The 23,089-nt window shown below is 42.2% G+C and overlaps 1 protein-coding gene across 2 annotated transcripts in view; it reads left to right on the top strand.

Annotated features, from left to right (window-relative positions):
* The window catches only part of DNAJC5 (DnaJ heat shock protein family (Hsp40) member C5), a 61,726-nt gene extending 44,685 nt beyond the window's left edge, over positions 1-17,041 (top strand). For both annotated transcript variants that reach the window (XM_034401783.3, XM_087890993.1), the window contains 4 exons: positions 5,306-5,426; positions 10,284-10,497; positions 13,975-14,146; positions 16,884-17,041. In XM_034401783.3, the coding sequence (XP_034257674.1) occupies positions 5,320-5,426; positions 10,284-10,497; positions 13,975-14,146; positions 16,884-16,987 (597 nt within the window). In that variant the 5' untranslated portion in view covers positions 5,306-5,319 and the 3' untranslated portion in view covers positions 16,988-17,041. The remainder of the gene's footprint in view (positions 1-5,305; positions 5,427-10,283; positions 10,498-13,974; positions 14,147-16,883) is intronic.
* The last annotated feature ends 6,048 nt before the right edge of the window (positions 17,042-23,089 follow it).

Genomic DNA, 23,089 nt, shown 5'->3' on the forward strand with positions numbered 1-23,089 from the left:
GAGAGCTTTCTCTGTGGGCGCACCCACCCTCTGGAACCAACTTCCGTTGGAGCTCCGGATGGCCCCTGACCTTCGCTCGTTCCACCGCGAGTTAAAGACCTGGTTGTTCCATAGCCTGGACTGATGGGGGGGGGGGTAATGAATTTTAAACTGTTTTAAACTGGGTTTTAACTCTATATCGTTTTAATAGGAATTATGCATTTTACTGTTGTGAGCCGCCCTGAGTCCTCGGAGATAGGGCAGCATATAAATTGCATAAAATAAAATAATAAATAAATAAATAAAATAAATGCTGAAACTAGAAAACAAACATTCTCCCTTAAATTCTGTTTGAAGGAAAATGAAGCCTTAACCCAGAGCACCATTTGGCCTTTGTATGGGTAATCCTCGACTTACAACCACAATTGAGCCCAACATTTCTGTTGCTAAGCGGGACACTTGTTAAGTGAATTTTGCCCCATTTTATGACCTTCCTTGCTACAGCTGTTAAATGAATCACTGCAATTTTTACGTTAGTCACACAGTTGTTAAAGTGAATCTGGCTTCCGTATTGACTCTGCTGGTCCGAAGGCCGCAAAAGTTGATCACGTGACCCCGGGGATAAGTTGATCACGTGACACTGCAACTGACATGAATATGAATCAGTTGCCAAGCTTCTGAATTTTGATCATGTGACCACAGGGATACTGCAACGGTCATAAGTGTGAAAAACAGTCATGTCATTTTTTTTTCAGTGCCGTTGTAACTTTGAACAGCCGCTGAATGAACTGTCGTAAGTCGAGGACTGCCTGTATCATGGAATTTTTATTATTTTGTCTTTTGCACACGGTGTGCAAGCCTGGCTAGGCTACACTCCAGCAGAGTCATGCAGTTAATGATGGGGCTAGGTGGGAGGAAGGTGGGTAGTGAAAATGAGCGAGCTGATGTGACATGGGGATATGGAAAGACGGTTTTGTCAAGACGAGCGTCAGCAGTTGAGACGCTTGTTAAAAAGAAGTAGAATCTTCAAGAGGGAAGAGGAAGCTCTGAGTCATTTGTACAGATGTTGTCTCTCATAGTAAGGCAGTTGCCATGGAAAAGCCACAGGTGTAACATGAAAGGCAAATACAGTATGAAAAATGCAGTGAATGGAAGGAATTCAGCATTGGGGTTCATTTTATTGACCTCAGGAGGATGGAAGGCTGAGTCAACCTTGAGCCAGTCAGGATAGAATGCCTTGCGGTCGGCAGAATTGGCCTGCAATACTGCACTCTAACCACTGCGCCACCATGGCAGATAGGTAGGTAGATATGGTAGATAGATACGGTAGGTAGATGGATGGATGGATGGATGGATGGATGGATAGGATAGATACGGTAGGTAGGTAGATACGATAGATACGGTAGATAGTAGATAGAAGATAGGTAGGTAGGTAGGTAGATAGATAGGTAGGTAGATAGGTAGGTAGATACAGTAGGTAGGTAGGTAGGTAGGTAGGTAGGTAGGTAGGTAGGTAGGTAGGTAGGTAGGTAGGTAGGTAGGTAGGTAGATAGATAGATAGATAGATAGATAGATAGATAGATACGGTAGGTAGGTAGGTAGGTAGGTAGGTAGGTAGGTAGGTAGGTAGATAGATAGATAGATAGATAGATAGATAGATAGATAGATAGATAGATAGATAGATAGATAACAATAGCACTAGCTCTTTGACTTATATACCGCTTCACAGTGCTTTACAGCCCTCTCTAAATGGTTTACAGAGTCAGCCTCTGGCCACAAACAATCTGGGTCTGCATTTTACCGACTTCGGAAGGATGGAAGGCTGAGTCAACCTGGAGTTGGCCAGCATCAAACTTCTGGGCAGTCAGCAGAATTAGCTTGCAATACCGCATTCTAACCACTGGGCCACCAGGGCTCCTTCTATACCGTTGCAAGAAGCTTGTGATGGTTTGGGGACATCTTGGCTGCTATCCAGCTGCCAAGCTGGTTGGGCTAGGAGGGGACAGAGCAGCCCTCAGTGGTGGAGCCTTGCACTTTATTATTATTGAGGAGCAATCAGAGGTTGCAGTAACATTCCTGAAGGGGGATGAGCTGGTTCCCCCCGCCCCCACTCCCCGCCCAGGGCTGGGAAAGCATTGCTCTTTTTGTTTTCTCATTGTGATCAGCCTGTTTTTTTCCTTGCTTTTCCTCTGTGGAAATAACAGTAAACTGTCATCTCTGTTTCTCAGCAGTTTTTTTTTTTTACCAGAAGGGAATGATGTGAGTTATGAGCAAGGCGTCCTTGGGGCTACCCTGTGGACTCCCTGTTATTGTGGCTTGCTGAGCCCATCAGGTCATCTTCACATGAGTCACTGGGTTTTCCTCTGGGGAAATAAAAAACAGGCTTTGTGCTCTAGCGATGATGGGGTCTGTTGCACTTTCCTGATCAGTCTATTTTGGCCCTAGCTGGCAGCTAGCAAATTAACCCATACTACATAGCGACTTACATAGGTTTCCTTTCTTTCCCTGTCACGTTTTCTTTCTGCCTAAGAGGCTTTCAGGCTGAAAACGGGGGTTATAAAAGCTTTGAACTCAAAATAAATGTTGCCAATGCAAACTAGCGGAATGTATTGTCAACATCCAGCTCGATGTTGATTCCAAATAGAACTCCAGGTTTGTTCTGTTACTGAAAATCTTACTGTTCATTGAACACGCTCCATGGCGATGTCTAAGCAAAACTAGCTCTGAGTTTCCCAAATACCAGTTCATAGAATTAAACAATACTTTCCCCAGCCAAACCCCCAGCCTTTCACATAGTCCATGTAAACACGTTCACTTTGTTATGGGAACCGCCTGCTTCAACTCCACACTCCTACAACGTCCTTGAAAAGGTTTCAGGCTTCCCCAGACTTCAGTGGAATTGTGGAGGTTTCCTTTCTCCATCTAACCCATTCTAAAGCAACACTTCCCCTTACTCTAATGGCAAGTTGAAAGGAAGAGGCACGTAGCTGCCAAAGTTTCATTCTTGACATGTGTTTGGAAAACCTTGATGACAGATTTGCTGGTCAGAAGTCAACGCATGTATTTCAGGTGGTCCTCGACTTACAACCACAAAAGAGCCCCAAATTTCTGTTGCTGAACGAGACAGTTATTAAGTGAGTTTTACCCCACTTTGCGACCCTTCTTGCCACAATTGTTAAGTGAGTCACTGCAGTTGTTAAAGTTAGTAACACAATTGTTTGGTGAATCTGGCTTCCCCATTCACCAAACAATCTGGCTTCCCTCATCAGAAGGTCACAAAAGGTGATCTCGTGACTCCGGGACACTACAATCATCAGAAATACATGCCAGCTGCCAAGCATCTGAATTTTGATCATGTGACCTGGGATGCTGCAACAGTTGTAAGTGTGAAAAATGGTCATGTCACTTTTTTTTTCAATGCTGTTGCAAATTCATGAATGGTTGTAAGTCAAGGACTACCTATATAATAAATTCACATTTTATCAAGGTCACAGAAATAATGTTCATCACTAAAACTCTGATGAATTTATTTATTTTTTTCCCTATGGAAAAAGGAATGGATGCTTAAGATTAAGTGTATTAATTTTATGATGAAGGAACATGTCTGTCAAGGTTCCAACTGACGAACCCAAGCAAAGCAGGCATGACAGAGACGATCCAATCTCCTTATGCAAAGCTTTATTGATTACATCATTTCGGCACATATGAAAGCAAAACCAGATCTAGCTATTTCCCACGCAAACCCATATAGTGAAAGTATAGATTCTCCCTCCCCCTTTTAGGCCAGGTCACATTGTCCAATTGTGTTTCTTAATGTTGTTGTGAGAAAATCTTTTTGACTCTGGCAAACACCTGTTGAAGTGTCCTTGGTTCCCATGACTGTTGTCTTGTTGCCGGGAGTGTACATTCCTTTCTTCCTCTCCTTTCTGCCTCAGGGTGTTGGCAACCTGAGAATTGAAAATGGCTGAAACAGCAAAAGCAAATTTCAAAGCTTGATAATGTCCTTCCGTCATGGTGCTGTAATCAAAACACATGGGATTGATCCTGTCCTTATCCTGATAAAGTTGATCAGGCAGTCAGAAGATCCTGAAGTGTCTTCCAAATGAACTTTACGGCTGCAGAGGGTTGGGAGGTCTAGCCTTCTAGTTTTATGGAGATGGAAAACCAGTTTTACCTCATGTTCCAAAAGTGCTTTTCAAAAGGGAACTGGACTTTCTTTCTTTTTTTCTTTTAAAATAAAACGTGTCACTTCCCATCCAAGAAGCTTCTTTAATTCTGGCTGAATGGTGTGGGGCGTGGAAGGTTTTGTATTCCTTGCAGTCATCTCTTGATTAGCATTCTGAAGGTTGGTCTTTGGCTCTCTGAGATTCGTTGAGACCACTTGGGGGTTTATCCAGGGGTGGGCTTCAAAAATTTTAGCAAGAGGTTTTCTGCCTGGTTGCTGGGTGGGGGTGGCCATTTTGGGCGTGGCTTAGTCAGCCTCCTGCACCACAGCAGGGGGATGGGGTTTTGCCCTCCCCAGGCTCCAGAGGCTTTCTTCAAGCCTCCAGGAGGGCAAAAATGGCCTCCCCAGGCTCCGGAGACCCTCTGGAGGCCAGAAACGGGCCCGTTTCCTGAACTTCTGGTAGGCCCGTTTTTCACCTTCCCCGAGCCTCCGCACGTGTCCTGCACTTACCTGCATCCAAAACAGGCCATGTGGAGACTCCTGCGAGGGGCTGGGCGGGGCCAGCCAGGAGTGGGATATGGGGGTTCCCCGAAGTGCACAGAATCTTAGCTAGAGGTTCTCCCGAACCCTTGTGAACCCCCAGCAGCCCACCCCTGGGTTTATTTGTTCTGTACCCGTTGGGTCACCTGAATCAGAGTGCAAATAGGTAAGGAAGCTTTTTTGGGACTGCTGAGAGGACTATTGTAGACAGGAGATAGATGGTGTTATATTCCGCCCGCCCCCTCTGTTGAAAGGGGCTGTTCAATTTTAATATAGATGGCCTCTTTGACCCCTTTTTCAATGCAGCGGTCCTCTCTATCCAGAATGTGACTTCTGCTGTCTTCACAAGAGAGAGCTAATAACCCACCTTCAGAGAGATAATGATCCGACCTTCAGAGTGTTAACAACTAGATTGACTGCTGAGGAATAGAAATCCTTCCATTCCCCACCAGAACCGGAGAAGCTTCTTAAATGAGAAGCAAAAGGTCTTCAAAGAATAAGAAACCAAGAAAGTCTGGTTGCCTTTTGGAAAAAGCATCTTTGGGACAAACATGACTAGGATGATTGAGACTCTCCATAGACAACATCATGTCATGTTTTGAACCCTTTTCTTCCTGACAGGGTAGGAGATCAGGATGGGAGATCAGAGGCAACGTTCGTTATCCACGTCCGGAGAATCACTATACCACGTTCTAGGACTGGACAAGAATGCCACCTCAGATGATATTAAGAAATCGTACAGGTCTGTATGTTATAATATCATATAATGTCTGTACCCTATAAAGAAAATATATATAAAAAATGTCCTATAGGTGGCATTTGCCACTAGGAAGACTGGCTAAGATGTTTCCCAATACCTCATCAACGTGTTGGAAATGGAAACAACAAAGGGGAACATACTAACACATGTGGTGGATGTGCCCCAAAGCAAAACAGTATTGGAGTAAGTTTAAATTACAATTAGAAGAAATAACCAAACATCATATTGAGATGAAACCGGAAATATTTTTATTAGGAATACTCCCAGGGTCTTATGAAAAAAAAATGCAATATTTAATCATCCATCATAGCAGCAAGAATAATATACGCACAGAATTGGAAAAACAATAACATACTGACCGAAGATCATTTGATTAGAAAAGTCTTGGAATGTGCAGAAATGGACAAATTTACAAAGGAGATACAAGAAAAAGAGGAAACAGAATATTAGATAGTGTGGGAGAAATGGTACGAATGGCTAGAGGAGAGAGATAAAAGGCAATAAAAGATCAAATAAGGAAGATATAGGAGTAGAAATGTAACAACAAATAAGAGGAAGCAGAAAAAATGTAGTTTGTAGAAATGAAATTGGGTACACTGTTATTTATATGTATATACCGTATTTTTCAGAGTATAAGACGCACCAGAGTATATATCTTTTCTGGTGAGGAAAAGAAGAAAAAGAAACCTGCCTCTGCCTCTGCCTCTGAGCAATTTTGCCTCTTTCCAGCAAACAGCGAACAGCCTGCTTTACTTTCATTTTCGTTTTCAGCATAACTTGATTAGCACAAGGGGGAAAAAAATCTGCTCCAGCAATTTACCTCTTTGCAGCAAGCAACAGAGCCCTGCGCAAAACAGCTGAGAGCAAATCAACTGAGAGTTGGGAGGCAGATGGAATTAACTTGTGCTAATTAGGCTGTGCTGAAGCTGAAAGGAGCTGTTTTTTTCTTGCTGTTTGCTTGCAAGGAGGTAACTGCTGCGAGGCAGAGGCCAAAGGGTGGGGGCCAGTGGGTGGGCAAGGCTACATTTGGTGTATAAGACGCACCTAAATTTTCATCCCCTTTTAGGAGGGAAAAAGGTGTGTCTTATACTCCGAAAAATACGGTATGTAAATAAATTAATATTAGACTTGTATGTATAAAGGATACATTGAAATAAGGGAGAAAAAATGGACAAGTCAGAAATGTTTTAACTGTTGCGAAATTGTTGGAAAGAAATTATTATTTAAAGATTCTTTTTTGTTTTTTGAAAAATGTTTAATAAGAATTAATTTTTTAAAAAAGAAATCATACAGATAAGGAGGCAGACCCTCATTCTGAAGGTAGCATGAATTTCAGATGCATTTTAAACATTTGCAGGCTGAATCGAGTTTCAAACATCTCCAAGTGGCCCATAAGTATGTGGCATACAAACATTAGTTGATACAACCAGCACACCTTGCGATTTTGGATCTCCGCATTTCTAGAACCTGAAACAGGTGGTCCTCAACTTAGAACCACGTTTTGGGACCAGAGTTTCTTTTGCTAAGTAAGGTGGTGGTTAGGTGAACGGCTGCAGTTAAGTAAATCACACGATTGTTAAGTGAGCCTGGCTTCTTCTCCCCTTGATTTTGCTTTGTTGGAAGCTGGCTGGGAAGCTTGCAAATGACCATCACAGGACTTTGGGATGCTGCAACCACATGCTGGTTGCCAAGCAATCAGATTTTAATCACGTGATTGTGGGGATGCTGTGATAGTCGTAATCAGGAGGATTGTTGCCGGTCCCTTTTTTTCAGTGCTGTTATAACTTCAGACAGTCACTCCATGAACAGTTGTAAGTTGAAGTCTACCTGTATGAGGTCAGCTGGTGTACGGACCAGTAAATGCACTCACCAGCTATTTCTATCAGAGAAAAGGTGACCGTTGGAATCCGCCACCAACTTTCTTGAGTTGGGGAATCAACAAAAATTCGATCAACTGTGATTGTTAAGGAATATGCGTAGAATAATCCTTGAGTAGCAAGGGTGTGCACATAAGAAACGGCTGAGAGTGATTGTGACTAAGCACTGTCAATACACACACATACTGAGTTATGATATTCTTTTACTTTTAGGAAAAAGCAAAGCAAAGTCCAATAAACAATCCAGGTCATACACAGATAAAGATAGTTAAATTGTCAATCCAGGGATATTCCAAGAACAAAGTCTTCTTACCAGTTGTTGTAGTCATAAGCAATAAAACAGTTCTTTTTGGAGTTGCAAACAGGAACAAGTACAGCAGTAAAACAATCAGTAAAACAGTAGAAAACAACAAGTAGCAATGATAAAGCAGTGATCATGCAGAGAGAACAGGCAGAGAGGAGCAGAGGTAGCAATAATAATGTAATAAGAAAAGCCATGATTCAAGCTTCCTCTTAAATACATTGGCTACAGAGCTAGCCAATCAGAATACAGTATGATACAATACAGTATTACAGTCTTAAAGCTATACATTACATTTTGACTGCAAACATGCATTGATGGTTTATATATATTACCAACCCAACCAGTTAGGCAATAGCCATTCCCTAACAGTGATCTTCCAAGGTTTTTTTTTTTGCAACTGACGATATCACCTTAGTTAAATATGAGCTTTTGACGCCATAAAACAACTTGTTTGATTTCAGTATAAAGCAAAAATTAAGAACCCAGGAGCATAACCTCCAAGCGACAGGTGGCAAGCTCAAAAGTAATGTTAGTAAGTGTTACTTCTTAGAAAGAGTAATGGAAGCTTGGAAACAACTTCCAGCTGAGGTAGTGGGTCAATCTTCAGTAACTGTTTAAACATGCTTGTTTAAACATGTCAATCATCTGATAAGAATAAATAACCAAATAAATAAATAAATACTTCAAAGGACAGACTTGATGGACCTCTAGGGTTTTTTTTACCATTTTTTAAATCTATGTTTAATGGGGATGTGGAACACTTGAAATCTGAAGAAAAGTGCTTTGGAGTAGTTGTGCCCCCAAAATAAGTGGCATGTTTTTTGTGGATTCACAGCTGTGATTGAAGTGAAGAAGGTATCAAGAGCCCCAGGTTTCAAAGATGCTGCCGCACAGAGCAAAAAGAAAATGGCAAATCAACTTGGGAGTTTCCTTCTTAGTATTAGCTTAAACATACATGCAAAAACACGAATTAAAAATAGAACCAAGCAGGTCCAAAACCTGGGACATCATGTTATTCTTTCCATGCCAGAATTTATCCTAATTACTTTAACCTTTTTTCATTTCAGTCATCTAATTAGGGGATTGGGTCACCCTGTTCTTTGACTGTTTCTAATCAGTGGTGTTAGAAATCCTGCCAATGAATTGCAAAAAGAAAGTTGCAGTATTTCTCCTAAAAATGTATCAGGTATTTCCAAATCTGTCTGTAACTCAGGCTGATCAAGAATAATGCATTTTTTTAAAAAAAAAAACTGGATGGGAACCATCTACTTTTAGAGGATGCTGAGCTATTGGTGGTAAATGTTATTTTAAAGTTTTGATTTGAAGGGATGACAGTTTGTGATGGAGATTGGATCATTCCCCTGCACTTATGAGCCAGCTGTTTCATTACCCAACTAGGTAACATCATCAGTGCTGGAAGGGGATGGGATCTGCAGAGAGGAGGAAGAGGATGAGGAGGACTGGGAGGTCCTTCTGTTCAAAATGTAGTTTAGGCAGAACTTAAGCTTTCTTATATTTCTTAATAAAACTATAATTTATTTCAGATACCAATGAATGGCATTCATTTATGGCTAGGATAAGCCTTTGCATCCAGTTTTTCTTTTTAATGGGAACTTCCGCTACTTAATTACTTGCTATTCTTTTAGCATTCTGCATATGCTCAGGAGCACATTCTCCAACAAGGTCTCCAACAGGAAAGGTGCTTTAGAGTGGGGAGCGGTGTTTGTGCCCCACCTGCTCACACCTCCAAAAAGAAGCTGCACTGGCAGAGTCGAATAAAAGTAAAACAATTTGGCTCTTCATGGTGTCTGCTTTCTTGGAGAGTCAGGTACAGCTAATCCTCGACTTACAACCGTCATTGGGCCTGGAGTTACGGTGGTAAGTCATGGTGATCATTAAATGGGTCACCATGTGACTAGACCTGATTTGCTGGCATTTTTTATGCTGGTCATTAAGTAAGTCCATTTTACCCAATGGGTGGGGTTTTTTTGCCAGAAACTGGAAATAAACACCAGCAAAACCGGCAAAAAAAAATGACAGAAATTGCCATTACATGATTAGCAGAGGTGGCAAGCGGCCATAAAGGAAAGCCAGTTCCCAGCATCCCAAATGCGATTGCATGACTCCAAGAAGGGGATGCAGTTATTGTAACTTCGAAATTGGGTCACAAATAGCTCCAGATTTCTAGTCTGATGCCTTCATCAGTAGAAGGCATCAGTGACAATTCAGTCACTTAGTGACTGAAGTTACAACAGACCAGGGGTGGGTTCTACTTATCTTTACTACCGGTTTGCAACGGGGCCGCGCACACACTTCTGCACATGTGCAGAAACTTCCTGATGACATCAGTGGGCGGAGCCTCCTGCCGGATTTACTACCAGTTCTATAGAACCGATTCAAACCGGGGGCAACGCACCACTACAACAGACACCCCCCTCCCCCCAAAAAAAGCTACATCCTCAGTATGAATAAGAATGGGAAGTCTGTATTTCACTCACACACGCCATGTTTGGGGTATAAATGATTGTGTGTTGCTTCATTTTTCTCTGAATTCCATCTGCTTGAAGAGTAACTCCCCAGTGACTTGTTCCAGCAGCTGTGTTTAAAGTTTTGTCAAGCTTTTTCCCCTCCCCTTAATATTGTTTACTTCTTCCATAGGAAACTCGCATTAAAATATCACCCCGATAAGAACCCAGATAATCCAGAAGCCGCAGATAAATTTAAAGAGATTAACAACGCACACGCAATATTGACTGATGCTACAAAAAGAAATATTTATGATAAGTATGGCTCTTTGGGGCTGTACGTAGCAGAACAGTTTGGAGAAGAGAATGTGAATACCTATTTTGTGTTATCCAGCTGGTGGGCCAAGGTGAGTACCGAGTGGATTCTGTCCTGAAATTAATTAAATTAATTTTGTCTTAAAGCAAAATTTGCCTCATTCATTTTCAAGGATTGAAGTGCCTTTTTTCTAACGTGGAAAAAAGTGAATAAATACTTGGGCTTCCATCTAGCTACCACAGACCAGTTTCTTCGGCCTCTTTATCCTTTTCCCTCTCCCCCTCTATAAATTGAGTAGCTGCTGAGGCTTGTAAAAATGCTAACTGCAGCATGATTAAAGGAAATTTTAAATCATGTATGATTTGTGTGCCAGTTAATTTTCCTGGGGAGGGGGGGTCATAAAGATTTCCAAAGCAAGAAGCAACCTTGTCTTTTTTAAGGAGTTTAGAAAGGTCATAGGAGATCGTATATTTCTAGACGCCCCCCTCAGTCTAGGAAAGGAAAAGCGAATAATATAGAAGAGGACAGTGAATTGCCATTTATAATTTTACAAGGGTGTGCGTTAAAAACCTTCTTTTTTAAAGTCTGCCATTTTTAAGCCCTGTTTTCAAACATTCGCCGTAATCACGATCAGCTTTTCTAAAATGGATTCATTTTCATCTTTTGTGGCGAGGTACAAATTTGAGGCCAACAATGCATTTTTAATTTGAAGAATTTTTCATGAGCAATAGAATACAATTTTTTATTGGCCAAGTGTGATTGGACTCACAAGGAGTTTGTCTTGGTGCAGAAGATAAAAGAAAAGATATATTCGTCAAGAATCATAAGGTACAACACTTAATGATAGTCATAGGGTACAAATAAGCAATCAGGAAACAATATCAATATAAATCATAAGGATACCAGCAACAAAGTTACAGTCATACAGTCATAAGTGGGAGGAGATGGGTGGTGGGAACAATGAGAAGATTAATAGTGATGCAGAGTTAGTAAATGGTTTGACAGTGTTGAGGGAATTATTTATTTAGCAGAGCGATGGCATTCGGGGAAAAACTGTCCTTGTGTCTAGTTGTTCTGGTGTGCGTCGTATAGCGTCGTTTTGAGGGTAGGAGTTGAAACAGTTTATGTCCAGGATGCGAGGGGTCTGTAATGATGATCATGATAATGATAACCATGAGCAATATCTTTCTGATTACATTAACGTCCCTTGGGACGATGCCGAAGATGCTTCAAATGGCCACAAACACTGGAAAACACTTGCTGCCCTGGGTGCTCTGCACCAGACTTGATGATGATGACGGTGAATATCTTTCCAATACAATTTCTTGAAAATTCTACATTGCTTTCGGAAGGCCTCCTTAAAGTTCGAAACACGTCTTAATTAAATCTAGTAAACAGGTTTGCTGGTGTTTTAGCTTAAGCATGTCATATGATGTCACCCATTTTAAGCCTACTGTAGGTTTGAAGGCACTGCTTTCCTGTTTTGGTGAGTCAGCCACGCTGATCTATGACTTTTCAGCTTTTTCCTGGATTCTCTACCATGATAGAAGCATTTTGAACTCCGTCCATCCAAGAGCTTTGGTCATGCTGAGCCATTGCTACTCTCCTCTACAAAAGCAAGAGTTTTGTGCTAATGGATGCCATTTAGATGTATTAGATCAGATATATATTTTGGTAATATAATGACAGCCCGAATGCTGGAAAGGTTGGTTAGGAGGGCTAACGATAGGTTTAGAAATATTTCTAAAGGCATCTATGCTTTTCTTCATCCCCATCCATCGTGACACAGGGCAATGTTCACAAAGCAAGGATAAAATATTACAATGTTGGTAATGTATTAATGACGTTAATATAATAAGGGGGCTCACCCACAATGATTCAAACCCAAAGGCATGTTGGAATTATGACGGTCTTGAAAGACTTTTGATATGGGTGACATGATGGCCCCAAATGGACATGGTTGGCAGGGGTGTCCAATCTTAGCCACCCCTCAGACTGATGGACTTCAATTCCCAGAATTCCTCAGCCAGCATTTGACATCCTTGTCAAGTCACTTACAATAAGGCCTCATCGAAGAAGCAAGAATCCCGCAGGCCTTGATAAGAATGAATGAAGATCACAAAATTCTGAAAACTCTGGTAGGAAACCCCCCCCCCAGCCCCAGCCCTCTTTCATAAGCAAGTTCATTAAGATGATGTCTCTTTGAACATTTTTTTAAAAAAATTGATTTATATGCCGCCCTTCTCCGGAGACTCAGGGCGGCTTACAATGCATTAAGCAATAGCCTTCATACTTTTGTATATTTTTATACAAAGTCAGCTTATTGCCCCCACAATCTGGGTCCTCATTTTACCTACCTTAGAAAGGATGGAAGGCTGAGTCAACCTTTTAATCTCTTTTTCCTAGAGGCCAAACACCTGTTTATGAGCTAGGCCAGTATGTATGTCTAGTGTTCCTCTCGTTTCTTTCTCAGCTTGTTTACAAGTTCTCCTAGGCCAGGGATCTGCAACCTTAAACACTCAAAGAGCCATTTGGACCTGTTTCCCACAGAAAAGAAAACACCGGGAGCCACAAAACCCTTCCCGTGCCTGACTATTTCTTGAGCAGCCACAAAACTAGCATATGTACTTGAATTAAATGTTCTGTTTTCTTCTGAAACTTTTCTTTTCTTGGATTTATCCATGGTTGGCCTACTGGAGGTTGAAAAGCTCAATAAATGGCGTGCCGGCGGGTGTCACACATTTGCAGTTGCGACGCATATTTTGAGTGACGGGGAGCCACAGCAGAGGGGTGAAAGAGCCACTTGCGATTCCAGAGCTGCAGGTTGCTGACCCCTGTCCTAGGCCTAGGGCTATCATTGAAAAGGCCTGTGGTGGCCCATACTCCAGGAACAGTATCTCTTGAGGTCAGGGAGACCCTTAGCAGGTCCTCCCTTGGTATTCAGTCTGGACAAGGCAGATCTAATATTTTAGCAAGGTGATTTCCCATCTATCCCAGTACTAAATTTTAAAGAGTCCTCTAGATCAGGGGTCTCCAACCTTGGCAACTTTAAGACTTGTGGACTTCAACTCCCAGAGTTCCTCAGCCAGCTTTGGGAGTTGAAGTCCACAAGTCTTAAAGTTGCCAAGGTTGGAGACCCCTGATCTAGATAATAACCAGCATTGGACCTGGGTCAGCAACCTCAAGGTGGCTGTGATTCTACAGTGCCAGGTTTTCTCAACCTGCAACCTGGCCCACCATGTTTTGTAGATATTTACCCCTTCTGAGTTTCCTTCCAAGGATGCCCTGTGTAGAATTGGCTGATCAACTACTTGAATGCCTTTGGATCAGTGCCAAACACACAGGACTGGTTGCTGAACAGCTGTCATAAATCAATCAGTGGAGTCAAGGTGGAAGATCATACCCAATGAGCCATCATCAGCTCTTTAAGACACGTATTCAGCAGTAGATCCACTGCTCAGAGTTCGACACTCCCAATTCTGGTCGCTCTTTTTCTCTGACTTGTCTTCCCCAGGCAAGCTTGCTTGCTCCATACGGATAATCTACGTTTCTTTTCTCCCCTATCCAGGCGCTGTTTGTCTTCTGTGGGCTCATAACCGGGTGCTACTGTTGCTGCTGTCTCTGCTGTTGCTGTAACTGTTGCTGTGGAAAGTGTAAACCGAAACCCCCTGAAGGAGATGAACCGGAATTTTATGTCTCTCCAGAAGACTTGGAGGCCCAAGTACAATCAGACGAGAGGGGTAAGTGTTGGATGCTCTAGTTAAACCAGCAGGAACACATCCAAACATCAGAAAAGGGGAAAGAGAGGACACGATGTGGCTTAAGGTACAATATAGTTGAGAACCAGTTGGTGCAGTGCGGGTGTCAGCAACCAGAGCTGCATGCAGCTCTTTGGGCCCTCTGCTGTGGCTCCCTGTTGGGTGATCCCATCACTGGCTGGCCCCGCCCCTCACCCTCCTCTCCCAGTCACTCCTTGCCTGAAAAGGTAAGGGCGACAGCGGCGGATGGAGACTCATTCCAAATTCCAGAGCAGGAGCAAAACGGCCCTGTACTTGCCTCTTCTTCTGGCCCTTGTTGATGCTGCGCTCACCTCGGTCGCTCGGGGAAATACATAACTTTCTCTCCACCCCGAGACACTGGCCCGGCCCAGCTGCGGCTAATGCCGCTGCTCTCACTGCCTCCATGACCTGCTTGCTGCTCTGCTCAGCGCCTTGCGCAGCAGACTTAAATTTAGCGTGTTTCACAATGGAGGCGACAATGTCCCCTCCTCCTCCTGGAGCCCATTACGATGCGGAGCATTGGCTGCAGCCCGGCCAGGCCACTTTCTTGGGGTAGAGAGAAAGAGGGAGAGATGAGAGAGAGGGAGAGAGAAAGAGAAAGAGACAGTGAGAAAGGGAAATGAGAGGGAGACAGAGATGAGTGAGAGAGAGAAAGAGAGAGGGAGGGAGAGATGAGAGAGAGGGAGAAAGAAAAAGGGAGAAAGAGAAAGAGATGAGAAAGAGAGTGATGAGAGAGAGAGATGAAATGAGAAAGAGAGAGGTACCTGTTTCCCAGAGAAAACAAAATACCGGGAGCAACAAAATCTGGGTAGGCGTGGTGGTGGGGGTCATGTGACTGGGTGGGAGTGAGTGACATCAAGTTGGCCACGCCCATACAGGTTTTGTGACTCCTGATGTTTTCTGTGGGAAACAGGTCCAAATGGCTCTTTGAGTGTTTAAGGTTGCAGACCCCCTGGTGTAGTGGTTAAGGCATCAGGCTAGCTTCAAAACCGGCTGGGTGACTTTGGGTTAATCATTAGGAGACAGTGAGTTACAGTTCTGCTTTAGGCATGACAGCTGATTGGGTGATTTTGGGCCAATCACGAAGAGATAATTTCTACTCTAGTTTTGGCATGAAAGCCCGCTGGGTGACTTTGGGCTAATCATTAGGAGACACTGAGTTCTAGTCCTGCCTTTGGCACGAAAGCCGGCTGGGTGACTTCAGGCCAATCCCCCCCTCTCTCAGCCCAACCCACCTCACAGGGCTGTTGTGGGGAAAATAGGAGGAAGAAGGTGTGTTGGATATGTTTGCCACCTTGAGTTATTTGTAAAAATAATAAATAAATATATAAACATATAGATAAAATAAAATTTATTTCGGATGACACCTTCACTCCTCTCTCTGCACATGCATCGCCATAGGTGTGCTGTAATAGCCTCAAGGGAGAGATCTCAAATAATGATTTTGCTTATTACCTTTCTTACTGTCTCCCCCTCCCCTCTCCAAATTTAGATCCTCCATCAATGCAGCCACTCTCTGCATCCAGTCAAAGGACTAAAATTAACTATCTATCTACCCTTGTATTTTTATATTCATTTTGTTTCCAAAAATCGTAGCACAAAACTTTTCTTTTTAAGGTACTTAAGCCAATTACTTGCATGAATTATCGACAATTTTTTTTTACGTCTGTTGACTTGCTTAAGAGCTTTATAATTCATCAGACAGTAAGTCACTTAATATAAAAATTACAGCAAATTCATAAATTGAGCATTCAAGTAGATACAATTTTTTTAAAAAAACGAAATAGGTGAAATCTGTAAAATGAATGTTCAAAATAGAATGTCATAGTAATTTGTTCTCACTAGCCTCATCCCTGTGGTCACATGATCAGAATTCCAGCACTTGGCAATCAGCATATATTTATGGTATTTGTACCCTCCTGGGGTCATGTGATCCCCTTTTTTGACCTTCTGACAAACAAAAGTCAATGGGGAAACCAGATTCACTTAACGACAGCAGTGGTTCACTTAACAACCGTCAAAAAGGGTCGTAAAATGGGGCAGAACTCAATAACTATCTTGCTCAGCAGTAGAACTTCTGGGCTCAATTGTGGTCATAAGTCAGGGACTACCTGTACCATCTGAGTAGCCAGATTTAGGTCGGGAATTTTTGGTAAATACTCAGTTCCACCAACGATGACACTTTGTATATTCCACTAATGCTTAAATAAACTTTTAATAAAATATGTCAGTCAGGAAAGGTGCTGTTAACTCTGAAGCTGGCCTGACTGGGGCCATTTTAGAGGCCTCAGTGGTGCCACAGTGCTGCTGAGGGATAGGGAGGGAGGAATAGAGATAGTTGGAGTTTTATAGCCAAAACAAAATAGTTTCCCCTGAGAACCAAGGACATTCCCACAGGCGGCTGAAGAGAGGAGTGAAGTTTCTAAGCAACCAGACAGCATTTTGATTGGACCATGTGACTGGTTGTTTGAGAAAGAGGGGGAAACTTTTACTTTTAATTAGGTGAAAACCGTGGGAACCTTTAAAGTCGGTTTTCACCAGTCTGTGTCAATATGATATATCCAATAAACCTGTTCTTTGAGGAACCTACTTGCCTCGGAGTTCTCTTTTGTTACGGGTGTATTACTTGGAACCCTGACAGGTGCTACCAGATCCTTTTTGATGTTCAGCTTTCAAACAGGTGCTGTCTGTTTTTCAGAGAACACCGAAGCCCCCATCATGATCCAGCCAGCCTCCGCCACAGAGACGACTCAGCTCACGGCAGATTCTCACCCCAGCTACCACACCGATGGATTTAACTAAGATAAGGAAGCACTTATTTAACCCGAACGGATAAGAATAAATAATTAAATGGCCAATCCAGCACTAGAATCATGGACATTAGGAATAGATTATGGGGAAGGGAAAGGCGTTCGCCGATGGTCAATTGGGCAGCTTCATAACCTGCTGACAAATATTTTGTAATCCCCTCGTCATCTTTTTTGTCACCTTCAGTGTCGTATCTCAATGAGACATGGAAGTACTGTAGCATGCCGAATCTGAACCTGTTTAGCTTTAGTCTTCTTCTTCTTTTTCACCCCTCCCCCCCCTTTCGTTGTTTTCCCCGTTCCGTTTTTTAAAAGGAAGAATAGCATGTGTCAAGTTTACATTATAAACGTTTTTTGTGTTGTAAATGTACTAAGGAGTTTTATCATGACGAGTGTGACGGTTACATTCTGCATTTTAAGCAGTCAAACCAGGAGGCTTTTTTTTTTTTCCAAAGAGAACTTGAAAATTGATCAAATGGAGCCACAAAACTTCCATACAGTTGAGCTACCGATCCCTTCCTGCTCCACTGGAGAGCAGCAGAGATTTCCGATTGCCCACCTGCCCATTGGTACCTGATTTTTTTTGCCTCAATAACTGTATTTTGAAAACGGCTGACGTTGCAAGGAAGGGATTGGGGAGTGGGGAGTTTAAGGGGGAAAAGAATGCTGTTTTCTGGAAATGTTGTTTCCGTTTCTTCTTTCAAAGCCCTTTGAGGCTTCACAGGCATTTTGTCCAACCTTCTTTACTGTGTAGGAAGTTGTAATTCTGGAGGGCGATCACCTCTGCAATGTTTTCTTTCTAGTTTTCTTGTGTGGGAGAGGGCCAAAGTAGTGGGGTTTTTTTTAAACTACGAAACTAGAAATTACTTGAATCATCTCTTTAAATTAAAATGCACATTATTCTTTGTTTAAATTTTAAAATAATAAGCATTCCCCCAAACTATTTATAGTTAAACCGCTGGGGCTTTTTTGGGTACAAATGCATGTTTTCACTGCCCAATTGGAATGAAGTGTTAGTGATATCTGAGAGCAACTTTTAGATTTTTAAATATATATATATTGATCTGACAATTGTTCTCAAATTACCGGTTCTCTTTTTAAAAATAATAATAATAATAGATCTTATCAAGTCCACTTTATAGACGATGTGTTCTAGGGATATATAGGTTTATTTTTAATTTATTTTTTAAAATAATCGCGGCCACCCGGCTCACAATTCCTTAAATCAGTACCATTATCCGGCAGGTGTTGGTGCAGCCCTCAACATTCACCAGCCAGCGGTGTTCACTTCCTATTCTGGGAGCATATGGCAGTGATGTCACACATGCCTTGATGACATCAGTCCATTGATATAATCTGAGCCCATTGCTCACGACTTGGGTGATACCATCTTGATTTCTACACCCTGCCACTGATACGCGATATTGTGGCTATCAATAGTATCATGAGACTGATGTAAGGGACATAATTCACATCCTTTGCACCTCGACAGACTTAATGCATGCAATGTCACTCAGCTCCCCCCCCCCACTTCCCTTGCTCAATGTTCATGACTGGGAATTTTGGGATTGTGGAGTCCCAACACAACTGGAGGGTCACCAGGTTGAGGAGTAGCGATCTAAGCAGGTCCCAATTCTGACAGCGATGGCTATTGTAGAATTGGCCGCCATTTCCCCCCCATTTCCAACCTGCAGGGCAGGAATCAGATTGAAACTGACTAGAACTGAGCAGGTGGGAGAATGAGTGGGACCTGAGATGGCTGGATGAACCTCGAGTCCATGCCTGAATTTATCTGGTTGGTGGGTGGGCTGGTTTCTTTCTCTGCCTCAGTCCTTCCTTTGTAAAACAGGAGCGGTCCGTCTCAAATGTCTAAACTTCATTATGCAGTACTTTACATATTTGAAGCAGTGTGTGGTAGAATTGTGTGAGTTGTGTGCCTAAATGGCAATTTTTAAAAAAAGAAAACCCACTTGCTCCTCTATGTATCTCTGTAGAGCAGGGATATCCAACCTTTTAAGACCAATGGACTTCAATTCCCAGAATTCCCCAGCCAGCCATGCTGGCTGGGGAATTCTGGGAGTTGAAGTCCACAGGTCTTAAAGTGCCCAAGGTTGGACACTTCTGGTTTGGAGAAATGTTCTGCAGATGTTCTGCTAGATCCAATTCCAGTTGGGCTCTTTCTATTGAACGTTTTCTCTGTGATGAGTGGGAGAATCCACCCCAAATGGAAGTTGTGTGTTCATCCAGGCAGCGGACATCTCAAAAGTTTCCTCTGTCATCCAGTTTTGCGGTACAATATACTAAGTTTGTTAATAAAAGCATCAGTCAGAACCTCTCCTATTTTTTTCCCAGCTGCTTCTGCTTCGATCGCTTCCCCACCCTCTTTTTTTTGGTCTCACAATCTCATTCCCACTTTGCATTCGGGGGGGGGGTGTCCACGAAATCCCGTGGCTGCTACGTGTTTGAATGCTCCCCGGTGTGTATATTTGTGCATGTGTTTGAATCGTCGCGAAGTGAAAACGTTCACTCTAGGAAGCGCTTCGGGGAACCTTGCAGGTTCTCTATTTTAAGGTGGTCACTTTTTTTTTTTTAAACGGGCAACAGTTTTATCTCACATAATACTTGAAATAGTCGGTCAATCTGTCTGGTTGTTGTTCCACTCTGTGTGTAACTCAGGGGTGTCCAACTTTGGCAACTTTAAGACCCATGGACCAACTTCCAGAATTCCCCAGCCAGCATGGCTGGCTGGGGAATTCTGGGAGTTGAAGTCCACAGGTTTTAAAGTCACCAAGGTCCCTGGTGTAGATGAATTTTCCCTTCCCTTGCTTTTTTACAACTTCTTTTTAAATGCTTCTCTGTGGTTCCCTCTCCCCCTTCTGGACCTAGATATAATGTTGATTCTTTTTTAAATAATTTGAAGGATGATGTGCAAACCCAACCCATTTCTTAAAATTGCCCAATTGGATACTGCCCTGCTAGCTCAGTTATCCTCTTGAGTTCACTCGCAAAAATTGGAGGTATCCCCTGTCGGTTTGCCAAAACATGTGTGTCGTAGAGAGCAAATGCGTAATAACTCTAATTAATAATGCAGTTTATGAATTTATTCGTATATATGGATTTCCGAAGCCTCATCCGGTTTATCACATATCATCCCAAATAAAATAGTCAAATGTATAAACCGTGACTGAAGTGTTGATAATCCGGTGTTAATCTCACTGTGTTCCTGTGGCTAAGGTTTATTCTTGATTTTTCTAAGGCAAAAATCACTTGACTTGAGGCCGACAGAACAAAATTTGGACGTTAGATTGTAACATTTAGCCAACCCCCCCCCCAAAACCCCACTCATTCTCAGGCAGGAAATTTGATTATGATTTCAGTTTTGTCCATTAGCATAGTTTTGCCCTACTGGTCTGTAATTCCGAATCACTGGGAACAAGCTGCTCTTATCTGTTAATTGGCTTATAACATTGTTATTGTTTTCATATATAATCCAGGCACATGCTCCTTTCCTAAATCTTTGTAGAATTTTAAGGGCATCCGGTGGGAGAAGGTATCAAAAAAGTCAAAATCATGTCCTCGGTCTCGGAATCAAACCCTTGTCACTTTCGTACACAAGTTGTGCATTTGACACCGGCAGGGCTTCGATGGTAGGATCGTGGTCATTTTGTCTTTTCCTATAAATGTCCTTCATGTTATTATTTAAGATGAATCAGAAAGAGTTTCAACAGGTGATGGGTTTTTCGACCAGTGTTTTTCAAACCTGGCCACTATAAGAAGGGCAGATTTCAACTCGTAGAATTCCCCAGCCAACATTCTGGCTGAGGAATTCTGGAAGTTGAAATCCAGACCTCTTAAAACAGCCAAATTTGGAAAACAACCCCCCCCCCCTTGTTTTAGATGTTACCATAGCCATTCTAGTAATTACATTGCAAGTCTTATTCTGTTCTTTGTGTTCTCTTTATGCTAAAGCTTTTCTGCAGGACTTTATCATGTTCTTGTAAACTTTTTTGATTCTTCTCTAACTCATTGTTTCCCAACCTTATCTATTTTAAGATGTGTGGACTTCAATTCCCAGAATATCCCAGCCAACAGTGGAGTATTCTGGGAGTTAAAGTCCACACATCTTAAAATGGATAAGGTTGGGAAACACTGTTTTAATTCTATTCAGGAGGTACACAGATCTTAATTAGTCTGGATCTTGATCTCCAGTGTAAAATGAAAGCCAGATTTAGACGTCCAATCAGTGTTGTCTTCCATTCAAGAGTCTTGATGTACTTTAATTTAAAGTTAGTCGAAGCCAAAGATTCCCTTTCCTGGTGTAGACAGGTTTCTAAAATCTTGTTAGTACATAGATTTTTTTTCTCTTTAAATCAAGCCCAAATGTTAAAATCCCAAGAGATGGTTATTTGTGCCTTGAGCAGTGGAGATTTTAAAATTAGTTGACCTATCTTTTGCAGAGGTTCTGTGTTCAATTCAGCATGGTGCCTGGTTTCCCTGATTTTTCAATAATGGATAAGATGCAAATTCAAATTGAGTTTTCCCCCCCAGTAGCTTGACTTTGTTTTTAATTTACCAACTGTTGTGGGTTGCCACAATACCTTCAGCAGCTGTTTCTTCTGATTTTTCTAACTTTGTGAAAATCTTGGCAATAGATATTAATGCGTTGGTGGTAGGTATAAATAAGGCCCAAAATGTATTATTACACCCAGAATTAATTTTCCCTAGAGTTATGGCCAAGCTGTATTTCAGTCATCCATTTGGTGAAGCCTAGCACCCGGGTCTTGCCCTTCGAAAGCCAAAAGAAGCTACTGAGATCCAAGACAGGGGCCTAAATCCATAAATGCTTTTTTTAAAAAGTCCACTGATCTTGGTCTGTGAGATTTAGTGCCAAAGAATTTGAAGCCAGAACTTTGCCAGTACATAACATTTGCATTTTCTTTTTCTCTGATTCAACTAAATATGATAGGTTTCCCACATTGTTTTCTGATTTGGCAGTCTTGCCAGCACATATATTGCTGCTAAATTTTCTGGCCCTCTGCACTTAGCAAATTGCTCATGTATCCTAAACCTGAAAATTAATCCAGATCATATTCAGATCTTCCTTTGAGTAGCCAAATTTCTCTTGATTCCTCCCCCACACCCCTCCTCCTCCCTTTTTATCTCCCTTCTCCTCCTCTTACCTTCATTTCATTCATTTTCTCCTTTTCTTTCTGTCTCCACCTTCCTCCTCCTCCTCCTCCTCCTTTTCCTTTTTCATCTCCCTCCTTCTCTCCTCCTACCTTCATTTCATTCATTTTCTCCTTTTCTTTCTCTGTCTCCATTTTCCTTCCCCTCCTCCTCTTCCTCCTCCTCTTTCTTTCTCTCTTTCTCCCTTCTTTGTCTTCATCTTCTCCTTCTCCCCTTCTTCTACCTTCCCTTCCTTTTTTCCCCTATTCTATCTTTCACTGTCTCCGTCTCCTTTTCCTCCTTCCCATTCCCTTCCCCCCCCCGCCCCCTTCTACATAAATTAGGAGCCCTTGCTTAAACGAATAAGAAGAATACCGGGCTTTTACTAGCAAGCTGAGGGACTTCATTAAAAACCTAAGTCGCGTACGTAACTCTTGAGTTTTATATTTGTAGATACCGTTATGTAAATATCCTCAAAGCAGTCATGTGTATGCCTTGCCCTATCTTATACTTGCAGCAGCTATAATTTGTGGTGGTTTTAATTTAGCATCCTTTGCTTTTAAGTCTTTGGATAATAAGAACCCCGACTCTGTACATGGAAAGACACCCCGTGGAATCGCCTAGCGTGCTAGTTCAGCATTCCCCCAGTCCAACGCCCCCTTTGACAGAACCCAAGTCAAATCTGGAGCCTAATCCTGGCTCACGCCCTGCCAATCATCTGCAAATACCCTTTTTCTACAGCTCATGCTCCAAGAAGGAACGAGAGGTTGTGATCTCAAGCATCCCTGAATTAGGATTCTTTTATGGCTAAATAAAAGACTGGGCTTTCCAGAAGAATTCATGATGAAAGGGAGGCCCTCAGGGATGACCCAAGAAACAGCGAATTAGATGTACGGAGTATTGGTATTGTGATCCTTGTCTTTAAAGATTG

This window comes from Pantherophis guttatus, chromosome 3 (assembly GCF_059756535.1).
Source record: "Pantherophis guttatus breed Tessera chromosome 3, ASM5975653v1, whole genome shotgun sequence".
NCBI classification, from domain to species: Eukaryota; Metazoa; Chordata; class Lepidosauria; order Squamata; family Colubridae; genus Pantherophis; species Pantherophis guttatus.